General features: G+C 35.1%; 1 protein-coding gene across 7 annotated transcripts in view; it reads right to left on the minus strand.

The window, feature by feature from the left end:
- The window catches only part of PNPLA4 (patatin like phospholipase domain containing 4), a 73,965-nt gene that overhangs the window by 2,397 nt on the left and 56,865 nt on the right, over positions 1 to 14,703 (minus strand). For all 7 annotated transcript variants that reach the window (XM_056807859.1, XM_016424799.2, XM_056807860.1 and 4 more), the window contains one exon: positions 442 to 594. In XM_056807859.1, the coding sequence (XP_056663837.1) occupies positions 442 to 594 (153 nt within the window). The remainder of the gene's footprint in view (positions 1 to 441; positions 595 to 14,703) is intronic.

Raw genomic sequence — 14,703 nt, forward strand, 5'->3', positions numbered from 1 at the left:
ATTTGAAAACAAAAATACAAAATCCATAATAAAAATACAACCCCACATAATTAATATTTATGTGTTAATATTCATAAGGATTTTATTTTATCTAATATAGTTTATACACTTTATTATTGCAATCATTTTAAACAAATGTCTAAAATCAAAATTGATTCTAAAACTGGCCTCAAAAATGGGGAAAAGAAATAATAAATTAAAGAATAATATATTCATTTGTATAATGTTCAATATGCCTAAATAAAGAGTATCAAGTACTTTCTATTCTGATTATTAAAAAGTATATATATTTGAAGGAATATCTAAATTATTTATCTAACATATTCAAAATATAAACATACTTTCAAGTTAACAATGGCTATGGAAATTGTTAAAATCAGTGCACACTCCAGGAAGAATTAATCTTCCAAATTCTCTGAATAAGTCTAAAAAATTGCTTACCATGATATCTTGATTTGCCATATTAATGTATATATCCATCTGTCCTTTGTCTTCTGGGCAGATATCTAATCGACCACTGAAAGGTGAAACAGTCACTGTTCGCCCCACAGGCAGAATAGGAAGGCCATTGGTAAGCCCTCCATCAACCCATTTCTATTAAAAGAAGTATCTATTTCAGCTGCATAGCAACTTCACACCACATAATATAAAATGCAATGACTTCTTAGAAAAATTCTATCCAAATAAATACAGTTGTAGAATATAATTTATATTTCTGGTTATAAGATTTAATCTTTTTGTGATATATTTCAGAACAAATTTCAGAAAAAATTTCTATACAAACATTACTCTTCACCATAATAAAAATGTTTAGAAGCAGTTAGGATTTAGGGATAGGAATAGAGAATGGACCAAAGTTTTCAGTGACATGGATGGGAACTCCAAATATGGGGTCAGAACATCACAAAACATGAAACCGGTCTTCTTTCTGAGATGAGCTCTCAAAACTATGCTACTGTGACTCTTAAATTGGAAATATATCATAAAATTCCGAAGGTTTCGATTTCATTATCCTCTATAATAGCTGCCTAAATTTTGACTTAATATATTATGTAGACTTTTGGAGGGACTTAGTACTTTATTCAAGTTAAATGATAGTGTTAGCTGTTGTTCTTCCTTCGTTTGACATCATGGAGTGGTATCTTGACACCTTTGAACTGGCTTTAAGTGAGGTAGAGTTGCACAAAGTCATCAGCCTCACTGTTTTAGAGTCATTGAAGTCCAGTGACAGGACAAAAAAGTTCTAAGCACTCCATTGCACCTGCTACTGTGGTCTTCAGGACACTGAAATGAATTGTTTTCATCCATCCATTTTGTCAGGAGTAGCCTTCACAGGTTTTGAACCCTAACTCATTGATTGGTTTGAGGCTTACTGGTTAGCTTCAACCTAGTTTAACCCACCTGCTAAGACCATTTTACTGGTGTGTGGCTGCTGAACATGCTTCAGATTCTTGAAACCACAAATAAGCATTTAGTATAGATGGTGTAAGAGCTTGTTGATCCCTTTTCAGGACTGCTCATCCACCTTTGGTATTCCTCTGTCACACAACTTTCACTTGTAACATTAGTTAATACTTGGGGGATTGGGGGGAAGGGGATGGAGAAACAGCTACTACTTTGTGTGTGTGTGTGTGTGTGTGTGTGAGAGAGAGAGAGAGAGAGAGAGAGAGAGAGAGAGAGAGAGAGAGAGAGAGAGAGAGAGAGAGAGAGAGAAGGAGACTTCAAAGAGCAATTTCTACAGCAAAATTATAAACTAAAAAAAAAAAGAAAAATGTTCCTTGGAAATCTCTGAATATAAGAACTATTAAAATGACATAATTGACATATTGCTAAGAAAACAAGAATTCATCCCAATAGTTTCTCAGTTTTCAACACCACTTTCAAAGAGGAAAATGAAAGAAAAAGCCCAGAGAACTATAATTTATGAGGAAATAAGGATTTTAGTAACATAAAAAGATTAAAGGATTAAATATTATCCCTAGCTTTGTCCTTAATTTCTCATGATGTGGAACATTTCTAGAACTAAAGAAATATATCAGGGAAATATATATATATATAAATATATATATATATATAAAACTCATATTTAGAGCTATTATACTAGGTAAACTAAATAAAAAGTCAATGCTTCTTAGGTATAAACAGTTATAATTTAGTCATAATTCCAAGTAGGTTGACTCTGCTGATTTCACAGAAAACAAGTTTTCAATCATAAAAAGCTCTAGGAGTCATTAAAAATTTCTATCAGGTGATCTATCACAGAAAAATTTAGGAATCACTGAAGCTCACAGCAATCTTTAATTCCAAAAAATCTGAAATAAGTTTTAGTAATACATTTATAATTATATCTATGATTATCCAACATGTTAGTAGAAGATGGAGAGTACATTAATGTAATATTTATAGGGAATGATGAGGAGGATATGAAAAACAGGGAATAAGGAAGGTTTGTAGCAGGGAATGGAGGAGTTGAATTAAACAATTAAATAACAGAGAACATTCAAATTAGCAGACCTCCTAGAGACAACGACACTGAAGGCAGGGATGAAATTACAAAAGAAAATACCAATGACATAATAGAAAAGTCAACTTTAAATCCTTATGCAGAAGAATTCCAACCAATAATAACTGCACAAGAAAAAGCAAACACAAACATTATTAAGCCATCCTTAAGTCTCCATGAAAATGCAATTCCATTGCAAACTGATGATGAATTGCAAAATGAATGTTCAAAGAAACAAGAAAAATCTGTAGATGAAGAACAAAACTGGGATTTGAACAAAATAGAAATACAGGCACCTATGGTCCAAGTATGCCAACAAAATGAGAACATAGAACCAAGGTTCATGATAAGAGTGGGTAATGAGATCTACCCAGCTCTTATCAATACAAGGGAAACTAAATCTGTTTTAAAAACATCTCCTGAAGATAACCAAATCACAAGTTACATACACATAATGGGGGCTACAGGGAAAAAAACAGAGAGTACCAAAACTAAAATTAAAAAATGGTAACTCTAGGACCCCTAATAACAGAACACACATTTTTGTTAATCCAAGAATGCCAAATCAACATTCTTGGGAGAGACTTTTTGTGTAAAATTGGAGCAACTATTCAATGTGATATATTGGGAAAAATCTTTCTACATCTACCCAAAGACTCATTTGAACATTATCCACTGCTATTCATGGGACAAGTGGATGATGAACAAGTTCAGAATGAAGATACAATATTTGAAATACCAAGTCATATACCAGAAGGACTTTGGGCTACACATTCTACAGATGTAGGGATTCTAAAGTCAGCAATACCAGTAAAAGTAGATGTTAAAGAAGGGACACCACCAAGGATACCACAATACAAACTAAGTAAAGAAGCTATAGATGGACTCAACCCAATTATCCAAAGCTTGTTGGATCAGAAAATTTTAATCCCAAGAATTTCAGAATATAATACACCAATAATATCCATAAAGAAAATGAAATGTGACTCTGGAGAAAAGTTCAATGGAGACTGGTCCAAGATTTAAGAGCAGTAAATAACTTTGTAAAAAGTCCCATGCAGTCATTCCAAGCCCATCTAAAATAATTTCAGAAATTCTAAGTAACTCTAGATATTATACTGTTGTTGATCTGTGTAGTGCTTATTTTAGCATTCCAATTGCAAAGGAAAGCCAAAAAAAATCTTTGCTTTCACTTGGAATGGGACTCAGGTGACATGGGGAAGATTTCCAGTGAGATTCAGTGATAGCCCAACGGCATTTTGCCAAATCTTGCAAAAATATTTAAAGAACATCCAATTCAAAGAAAGCAAAATTGTCAAAATTGTGCACTATGTGGATGACATTCTTCTTGCATCCCAATCTTCTAAAGTTTGTTACCAGGACAGTAAAAAAAAACTCCTCCTAGAGCTATATAAGAAAGGCCACAAAGTTTCCAAATCAAAGCTACAATGGGTCATGCCTAAAGTGGAATACCTAGGATTTATCTTGGAAAAGGGAATGGGAAAGATAAACAGGTCAATATTCACACAGATTTCCAGTACTCATTCTCAGTAATTCATGCCACAGCAGAAATTTGGAATCATAGAGGATTTTTGACAAGTGAAGGCAAAGAGATCGCATATGCCAAAGTAATAATGCAACTTCTTGAGGCTGTACAACTTTCCAAGGAAGTGGCAATAATCCACACATGAGGGCTAATGATCTTGTGTCCTTAGGAAACCATAGAGCTGACATCACAGCAAAATTTGGAGCTAGAGAAGGACCTTTGCATGTATTGAATTTCTCAATAGTTGAACAGGACAATCTAACTAATGCCTACAATGAACAGGAAATTCAATCCTGGATAAAGAACTTAGGGGCGAAACAAATAAGAGGCATATGGTTTTCGCAACTAGGCAAGCCCATCCTGCCTAGAACATTATTTTATCACGTGTGCAATGCAATACATGCACAAGGACACTGGAACCCAAGCCGTGATCGATTCAGTGAGACAATTTTGGACTGCACCAGAAATATCCACATATGCCATAAGAGTTTGACAAAAATGTAAAATATGTATGCAGTTCAATCAGGGAGTTTATAAGACCAAAGGGTTAGGAGTCGTCCCTTAGCATATACTCCATTTGAATGCATACAGATAGATTTAATCAATATGCCAAAAGATAAAGGGTTTAAGTATTGCCTTGTCATCATAGACAGGCTGACTGACTAGATGGCCAGAAGTTTTTCCTGCCAAAAAGAACAATGCAGCATTTGTAGTCAAAATCCTATTAAAAGAAATCATACCTAGATTTGGGATTCCCTCAAAATTGGACTCAGACTGTGGAAGTCACTTAATCAATATTAAATGAAATTTATAAAAATCTAGGAATACAAGCAACATACCATACACCACATCATCCCCAAAATTCAGGCCAAGTGGAGAGATAAAATAAAGATATCAAAACATTGATAGGAAATTTTTCTAAGAAACACACCAAAAATGGACAGACATTCTGCCATTAGTTCTGTTCCATCTGAGAACATGATGCAGTGGAGATTTGCACATCTCTCCATTTGAGACACTATATGGACATGCAATTTGGCAAGGAAGGACTTGTAAACCAGCTCACATTGTAATGATAGGTGGAGACTGTCAATTAACAAAATATATATAAGCTTTACAAACAAGAATAGCAGAGTCGCATGAAATGGGCTTGATACAACAAACAGTACCCCTGGATTACAATTTGCACATCAAACCTGGAGACATTTCAAAATATTTTAAACATTTCAAAAGAAAATTGGCCACAGACATGAAATGGACTGGACCACATGAAGTGTTGCTTACTACCTCAATAGCTATAAAACTTGCAAGGAAAGACTCATGGTTCCATTGTTCCCATGTTAAACCAGAAAAATTTAACATCACTGTAACAGGCATAGAAGATAATTAGGCAAAAGATAGTGCTGAGAAATGAAAACAAAAACTGATTAACACCAAAAAGTACCCCACAAAGAAATAATAGTGATACATAATATGTCTGAGATAACTTTCCAGTCCAGAGGAAAAGCATCCCAGAGGAAAAGATTTTAAACTATCCCAGAGGAAAAGCATCAAGAAAAGCTGCTAAAGACAAAAACCAAAGAGAAAAGCTGAAATAGACAGCTAAGACTTTGAACTTTGTAAATTTGTTTAATAGCTACTAGAGAGAAGAAACAAAGGAAAAAAAGAGAGCTGAAATGGACAGCTAAGATTTTGAACTGTGTAAATTTCTTTATATAAGAAGAGGACAGATGGAAAATGAGACTTATATGTAAGACTGAGTGTGTTGAAATAATAAAACAAAAGTAATTTCACATATTAAGGAAATAGCATGCATCACTACATAACTTGGAAGAAAGAAGAGATCAGTCAACATGAGAAGTGGAAATCTGAAGAAACTAGATAAGTATTAATTCAACACATCACTATTAGACACAAAACACAAAATCACAAACTGACAAATTGGGAGACCTTGTTTAAATAAACAAGTATCTGAAATTGTATTTATACAAAATGTAAATATGTATATAGTTAGGTCCATAAGGTCTTAGGCAAATAGAAAGATCAATAGATATTTCTATTTGACTGACATCAGGATGTGGAACAATGTATATTATTATATTATATGTAAAAAATCTCTATAAATAATGTATAGACTATAATTAGGTTAGTAATAGTGTCTGCAAATATATAGCATAGCATGTATATATGTTGTACATAAGATTGGGTTATAGATTAAACTAGAGACTTAGATAAATTATAATAAGTAGGGAACAGATTAGGAGTAAGTTAAGTTAAATATAGCATAGACAAATAGTTGTACATAGGAATAGACTTAAGCTACATTTATTAGTAAAATTTCTCAGTTAACTAGGACTTCATCTTTTTTTCATACGAGGGTCTTCCTTCCTCTTATGGATTTCAAGGTTTGCTTTGTAAGTAGGATGAAAGGATCTACTCAAATCCAGCAGATGTGACATGGAAATCACTTTAAAAGACTGATATATATTAATTTAAGGTCGCCAAGGAATTCAGCTATGTAATTCCTAAGTGAAAACTCAAGTCAGCAGTCAACCTTTTATGGAGTTTAATTACAAACAGGAGGAAGAAAGGTATTGAGGGAGGGAGGGAGGGAGGGAAGGAGAGAGAGAGAGACAGAGAGAGAGAGAGAGACAGAGACAGAGACAGAGAGAGAGACAGAGAGAGAGACAGAGACAGACAGAGAGAGAGACAGACAGAGAGAGAGAGAGAGAGAGAGAGAGAGAGAGAGAGAGAGAGAGAGAGAGAGAGAGAGAGAGAGAGAAAGGGGAGAAAAGGGAATAGGGCTTAAATACCCCCTCTGCTTAGGCTGGGCCAAAGGCCCAAGCCCTTACATAGCTGAGGCAAAGAAAAGAGATCAGTCCCTATCACTCATGTGACCAAAATGGAGAAACAGTCTCAGGGGCCTCCACCTCCAGCTTCCTTCAGAGCAAGCCCTCCTCTCAGACCTCTCCAGGAGCTCTAATAGACTCGAATACAGGACTACAATCTCCACGAGCCTTTGCTCCACTTCCCCAGAATGCCTTGTAATCTCACCTGGGCTGAGATAGAGAAGGTATTTAAGCTGATTGAAAGGCTTTTGGGCGAGCTTGGCGCTTGGACTTCGGTTTGGGGCAGATGTGGATTTTTTTCATAATGTAGGTGAGGTTGTATCTAGGCCTCTCTATGGCCTGGACACGTGTCTCTTATCCTGTATTTTCTTTAATCCTTAATCTTCAATAAACCTCTAAAAAATATAATACTCCTTGCAGAGAAACTGCCTCAGATGCCTCAGTCTCCCAGGTCTCCCCTAAATTTTAATCTTTACACAGATTGGCTAATATGACAAAAAAAGAAAATGATAAATGCTGAAGAGGATACTGGGATACTAATACATCGTTGGTGAAGCTATTAACTGACACTACCATTCTGAAGAGCAATTTGTAACCATGCCCAAGGGACAATAAAATTGTGCATACCCTTTGATCCAGCAAGACCAAAGTCATCACAGATAGGGGGAAAACACCTACTTGTAAAAATATTTATAGCAGCTCTTTCTGTGGTAACAAAGAATCAGAAACTGAACGTATGTCGATTAATTGGGGAATGGTTGAAGAAGTTGTGGTATGATTGTAATGGAAGATTATTGTGCCATAAGAAATGATGAATGTCAAAAAAAACACAGGACAGATTTATATGAAGGAGAACGTTATACACAATAACAGCAATAATCAGCTACAAATTAATTATTATCAGCAATGCAAAGATCTAGGATAGCTCCAAAGGAACAATGAAGAAAAGGCCATTTACTGCCATAGAAGGGACTGCTGGAGTCTGAATGCAGACAAAAGCATCCCTTTTTCATTTTATTTCCTTCATTAATTTTTCTTTAATATAAGCAACATGTGTTTTCTTTTACAACATGCCAAATATAGGAATATGTATTATATGATAACATATGTACAACCTATATCAAATTTTTTGTCTTTGGGAGAGGGATGGGAGAGAGGGAGAAAAAAATGCATTGCAAAATGACAGAAAATGATTAAAAATTGAATCGATATTTTTAAAAGTATACTATAATACTGTTTGGAAAAGCCTTGGGGTGGAGCCAAGATAGAGGAGTAACTAGAACAGCAGCTCTGTTTGACCACGGAAATCCTCTCTGACCAAGATTAAAATATCACCACAAAATGAATACAGGAGTGAAGGAACCAAAAATTAGACGGAGTGAAACTACTTTCAGGAAATGAAAAACCCAAAAGGTGGCAGAGACCATCTGGGGAACTAAGGTGAAAGGGGAACAGAGCCAGCAGGAGACTCTAGCAAGGAGTGAAGAGCAAGCCAAGAGAAAACCATAAAGAAAGCACTCCACATCTGCTGTCTCAGGTTCTGAACTTAATACCAAACTAATATTCAGACCCTGAGAGCCCGCCTGGGCAAATAGTTGTCCAAGCCAATTCACAACCTTGAAACTTCAAACCTGTGGAGAAGTCTGGAGTCCCAGACCACAGAAATCTGGAGTGAATGGGGGCTGATCCATGTGGGCACATAGTGAAGCCAGGAATTCCAATTTGGTCTTGGGAATGATAAAAATCCATGGTTTGGGATGAGGACATAGTCCTCAGGGGGAGCAATTCCCCTAAATCTTTTTGCTCTTAAACTAAGGGCAGAATTCCAGGATAGTGCTTGGTTAAATCAAGAACACCTTAAGACCAAAACTTGCGCCTAAGTCTAGGGCAAAGCCTGAGGAAAGTCTTTAAGTTATCAGCAACTTAAGGGTCAATTAAATCTGCAGAGGGAAGGGGCTCTCCAAGCTCTCAGCCCTCAAACCATCTGGTAAACTAGTAACAACTCAGAAAATAAGCTGAAGATAGCATCAAGGAAGGACTGATGTTTACGAGGGTACCCCAACTTCCCAGAAAACAGAGCCTACCTATACTTAGATAGGAAAAATGGAAAACAATAAAAAAGCACCTAACTATACAATTTTTATGGAGACAAAGGGTAAGGTTACAGACATAGGAAGGAACAGTGAAAGCAAAGGAATCACACCCAAAGTCTAAAAGAAAAATATGGATTGGACACAGATTCTGGAAGAACTCAAAAAAGACTTCAAAAACGAATTAAGTTATAGGAAAAGTGGGAGAGAAATGAAAGTGATGCAAGGAGAAATGAAGGTGATGCAGGAAGAAGTGAGCCAATTGAAAAAGGAGAACCAAAAACTGACAGAGGAAAACCAGGTCTTAAAAATCAGAATTGACCATCTAGAAACTAATGATTTTACTAGAAATCAAGAAAAAAAATCAGAATAAAAGGAGTGAAAAAACAGACGAAAATATGAAATATCTTATTGAAAAAAAACAACTGACATGGAAAATAGATCTGAGACAATCTGAGAATTATTGGATTATCTGAAAGCCATGATGATGAAAAAATTGTGATCATATTATTAGAAATTATCAAAGATAACTGCCCAGAGATCCTCAAACAAGAAAACAGAATTGAAATTGAATGAATTCAGAGATCACCTCCAGAAAGAAATCCTCAATTGGCAACTTCCAGGAATGTAATAGACAAATTCAAGAGTCACCAAGCCAAGGAAAAAGTACTTCAAGCAGCCAGAAAGAAAATATTTAAATATCATGGAGTTACAATCAGGATCACTCAGGACCTAGTAGCTTCTACATTAAAGGATTTAAAGGCATGGAATATGATATTCAGGAAGGCAAAAGACTTGGGTTTACACCCCAGAGTCAACTATCTAGGAAAACTGAGTATATTCTTTGGTTGGGGGAGGGGGTGGTCATTCAATAAGATAAAAGAATTCCAAGCATTCCTGAGGAATAAGTCGGACCTAAATAAAAAATTTGAAGTCCAAACACGAGTTACAAGAGAACCCCAAAAGGTAAATAAGAGAAAATTTAAGGGACTCATTAAGGTCCCAATGTTTATATGTCTACATGGAAAGAGGATTTCAACAATTCTCAAAATTTACTCTTAGTAGTGGAGCAGATAGAAGAAATTTACTCAGAAAGAGGGTGGAGAAATAAGCTGATTATGATGATATGATAGATATGATGTATATGTAAATGTGATATGGAATGATATGTATGTATATGATATATGTATGCATATGAATGATATGTAAAAAAACAATCAATGGCTGAAAAAGTGTTGTACTGAGAGAAAAGGGAAGGGAGCAACAGAAGGAGGTAAATTATATAATAGAGGCATGAAAAATAAATACAGAGAGGGAAGGAAAGGGTGATGACAGGCAATGCTTAAACTTTAGTCTCATTGTAATTGGCTCAGAGAAGGAAAGATGAGTATACTCAGTGAGGTATAGAATTCTCTCACCCTAAAAAGAAGTAAAAGGGGAACAAGATAAGGAAAGGTGGGGGTAATTGAAGGGAGGGGGATATTGGAGGAAGTGACAAAAAGCAAAATACTGAGGACAAATAGTGTGAAAGGGAAAAAGAACAAGATCTAAAGGGGATAATATGATGGAGGGCAACACACAGTAATTATAAAGCTGAATGTGAATGGGATGAACTCACCCATTAAACAGAAGTGGATAGCAGAGTGGATTAAAAACCAGAATCCTACTATATACTATTTACAAGAAATACATTTGAGACAGGCTGACACACAAAGATTCAAGGTACAAGACTGTAGTAGAATTTATTACCTAAGTAAAAAAAGCAGGAGTAGCAACCATGATACCAGACAAAGTCAAAGCAGAAATTGATCTAATTAAAAGAGATAAGGAAGGAAATTATATTTTGCTAAAGGGTAATATAAATAACGAAGTAATATAATTACTTGCCGGAGGCCATCATACCACAACCAACTGACAAGGTCATAGTCTGAGGAAAGGAGGTCTGCAAAGCAGACCCCAAAATGAGGGTCCCCTGATGATCCCCTCTGTGACTTTTCTCCCCAAATTTTCCCCACTAATGGAATTCTTGGGATTATTATTCTCTCCCTAATACAGGAGAAATAATATGAGAACCAATACTTATAGGATCAATAAATATATATCCAACTTTAAGCCCCCAGGTCATTACCCCAAAAAGTTTGCAATTATAGTATTAAAGCCCAAAGATTATTGCCCATGACCCCTCCTTTCTCAAGCACAAGACACGCTCAAGGGCCCTATAATAAACACCAGCCAAAAGCTTGAGTACTATAATCAATCTTTTCCTACAGTTACCACACTCCAATGAATTTGTTGAAAAAAGAAGCCAAGCAGCATTGCTAGGCACTTACAAGTAACACAAGATAAACAGAACTTGCTAATTGAGGAAAACCCCAAAACTGGTCTGCTTTAAGTCCTCACACCTAGATACGAAGATGTTTTGTTGTTCATCTCCCAAGCAATTATAATTGATAGTGAAAGTTGACCAAAAGCACAATGATCCTCTCAGCAGGTCAAGGGGTACTAACATACAAATGGCTTTATTCACATTAATCATATCAATCACAAAGTGTTGTAGAAATCTAGTAAATGATCACAGAATTCTTTGCTTTAGTAACATCACAAGAGTGTTGTTTAGGTAATCTGATAATATCCCATCAAATTGTAAAATGCCACACATGTAGATTGATTGACTGCATAACAGTCATCATCCATAGCTAGGTTCTACCCTACATCAAGCCCAAGATGAATTTAAGTCACTCCAATTAAAAAACAAAAAAGGAGTCATCAAAGACCACGCTGTTTGACACGGTCCACATGGAAACTGGGGACTGTAAAGCAGCCACCAGGAAGGATGGAAACACCCACTGAAACCCCCCTAGGTGACTTTCATTATTAACATCCACTTATTATTGGAATTGCTATGATTAATATTCTTACTTAGCCCCAAGAAAAATAGATGAGAACAACATGCTTGCAGGGTTAATACAGATGTCCCACTCTGTCCCCCCCAGGATATTACCAGGAGAGCCCTCTTACAAAATTAAACCTAAGGATTCTTATATGCCCACTAAGATAGGACCCTCTTTTCTAGGCATAAAAACTGGCAAATCTGTGCTCTGAAATCCCTAACTTATATGTGTGTCTTGTTGATTCTACCCACTAATCCTGCCCTTGGCAACAATGTTTCATTGACTCTTTCCCTAGGCTTCCTGTCTGTTGTTAGGTTCCATGGAAATATGCATGTTGAGAATGAAACTGTGTGCCAAGTAGATGTGTGATCATGAGGGTATGAAATAAAGCCAGGCCTCAGTCAAAGCGGAGCAGTTTATCCTGTGAAACCTGGACTGAGGGTTGAATGCAAAAACTGTGTCCTATCCATCATTTCACCGACACCTTCCCACCTCCAAGACCCTGTGGGAGGCTGACCTGCCCCACAGCAATTACTAAACATTTATGTACCAAATAATTTAGTATCTAGATTTCAAAAGGAAAAATTAAAATAATTTTAAATTAAAAAAGTTAAAAAATAAAATATAATAAAGTTCAATTAAATTGAACAAGGAGTAAATAGATAGCAAGACTATACTAGTTGGGGATCTCAACCTTCCCCTTTTGGAAATAGATGAATCAAACCAAAAATTAAATGGGAAAGAAGTAGGGGAAGTAAATTAAATGCTAGGAAAATTAGAATTAATACAAATCTGGAGAAAACTGAACAGTGATAAAAAAGAATACCTACTTCTCAGCAGTACATGGTAGATATATACAAAGATTGACCATGTATTAGGGCATAGAAATATTGCAAACAAATGCAGAAAAGAAGAAATAATAAATGCATCTTTTTCAGATCATAATGTGATAAAAATTATTAACAACAGTTAATAGGGCAAATTTAGAATTAATTGGAAACTAATTTTAATTCTTCAGAACTGGTGAGTCAAAAAAAGAAATCATAGAAATAATTATAGACTTCATTAAAGAGAATGATAATAAGGAGACAACATATAAAACTTAAGGGATACAGTCAAAGCAGTACTCAGGGGAAAATTTATATCAATGAATGCCTATACCAACAAAATAGAGAGGGAGGAGATTAAAGAATTGGGCATGCAACTTTAAAAATTAGAATATGAACTAATTAAAAATCCCCAGAAGAAAACTAAATTGGAAATCCTAAAAATTAAAGGAGAAATTATTAAAATTGAAAGTAAAAGGACTATTGAACTAATAAATGAAAATAGGAGCTGGTACTATGAAAAAAAACAAATAAAATAGATAAGGTACTCGTTAATCTAATCCCCCCTTCCCCCCCAAAAAAAGAAGAGAATCAAATTAACAGCATCAAAGTTGAAAAAAGGTGATCTCACCTCTAATGAAGAGGAAATTAGGGTAATTATTAAGAAGTATTTTTGCTCAATTATGTGGCAATAAATATGACAATGGGTGAATAATTACAAAAATGTAAGTTGCCTAGACTAACAAAAAAGGAAATGAATACTTACATAATCCCATTTTAGAAAAGAAATTGAACAAGTCATCAAGTAACTTCCTAAGAAAAAATGGCCAAGATGGCCAAGGCCAGATGGATTCACAAGTGAATTCTATCAAACATTTAAAAAATGACTAATCCCAATACAAATACAAATTATTTGACAAAACAAGCAAAGAAGGAGTTTTACCAAATTCGTTTTATGGCACAAATATGGTACTGATTCCAAAGCCAGGCAGACCAAAAACAGAGAAAGAAAACTACAGAGCAATCTCCTTAATGAACATAGATGCAAACATCTTAAATAGAATATTAGCAAAAAGACACTAGCAAGTTCTCATAAGGATTATTCACTATGATCAGGTGGGATTTATACCAGGAATGCAAGGATGGTTCAATATTAGGAAAACCATCCACATAATTGACCATATCAATAATCAAACTAACAGAAATCACATGATTATCTCAACAGATGAAGAAATAGCCTTTGACAAAATACAACACCCATTCCCACTGAAAACACTAGAAAGTATAGGAATAGAAGGGTCATTCCTCAAAATAATAAACAGCATATATTTAAAACCATCAGCAAGTATCATCTGCAATGAGGACAAGTTAGAAGCCTTCCCAATAAGATCAGGAGTGAAGCAAGGATGCCCATTATCACCTCTATTATGAAGTATTGTACTAGAAACCCTAGCAATAGTATTTAGAGAAAAAAAAGAAACTGAAGGAATTAGTGGGCAATGAAGAAACTAAGCTATCACTCTGCAGATGATATGATGGTCTACTTAAAGAATCCTAGAGAATCAACTAAAAAGCTAGTGGAAATAATCAACAACTTTAGCAAAGTTGCAGGATACAAAATAAACCCATATAAATCATTAGCATTTCTATATATTTCTAACAAAACTCAGCAGCAGGAGTTAGAAAGAGAAACTCTATTTAAAATCACTCTAAACAATATAAAATATTTAGGAATCTATCTGCCAAGACAAACACAGGAATTACATGAATACAAATACAAAACTCTTTTCACACAATTAAAACTAGATCTAAATAATTCGAAAAAACATTAATTGCTCCTGGGTAGGATGAGCTAATATAATACAAATGACAATCCTACCCAAACTAATCTACTTATTCAGTGCCATACCTAATCTACTTATTCAGTGCCATACCTATTAAACTACTCAAAAACTTTTTTTATAGAATTAGAAAAAAATATAACAAAGTTCATCTGA

Source organism: Monodelphis domestica, chromosome 8 (assembly GCF_027887165.1).
Source record: "Monodelphis domestica isolate mMonDom1 chromosome 8, mMonDom1.pri, whole genome shotgun sequence".
Taxonomy (NCBI): Eukaryota; Metazoa; Chordata; class Mammalia; order Didelphimorphia; family Didelphidae; genus Monodelphis; species Monodelphis domestica.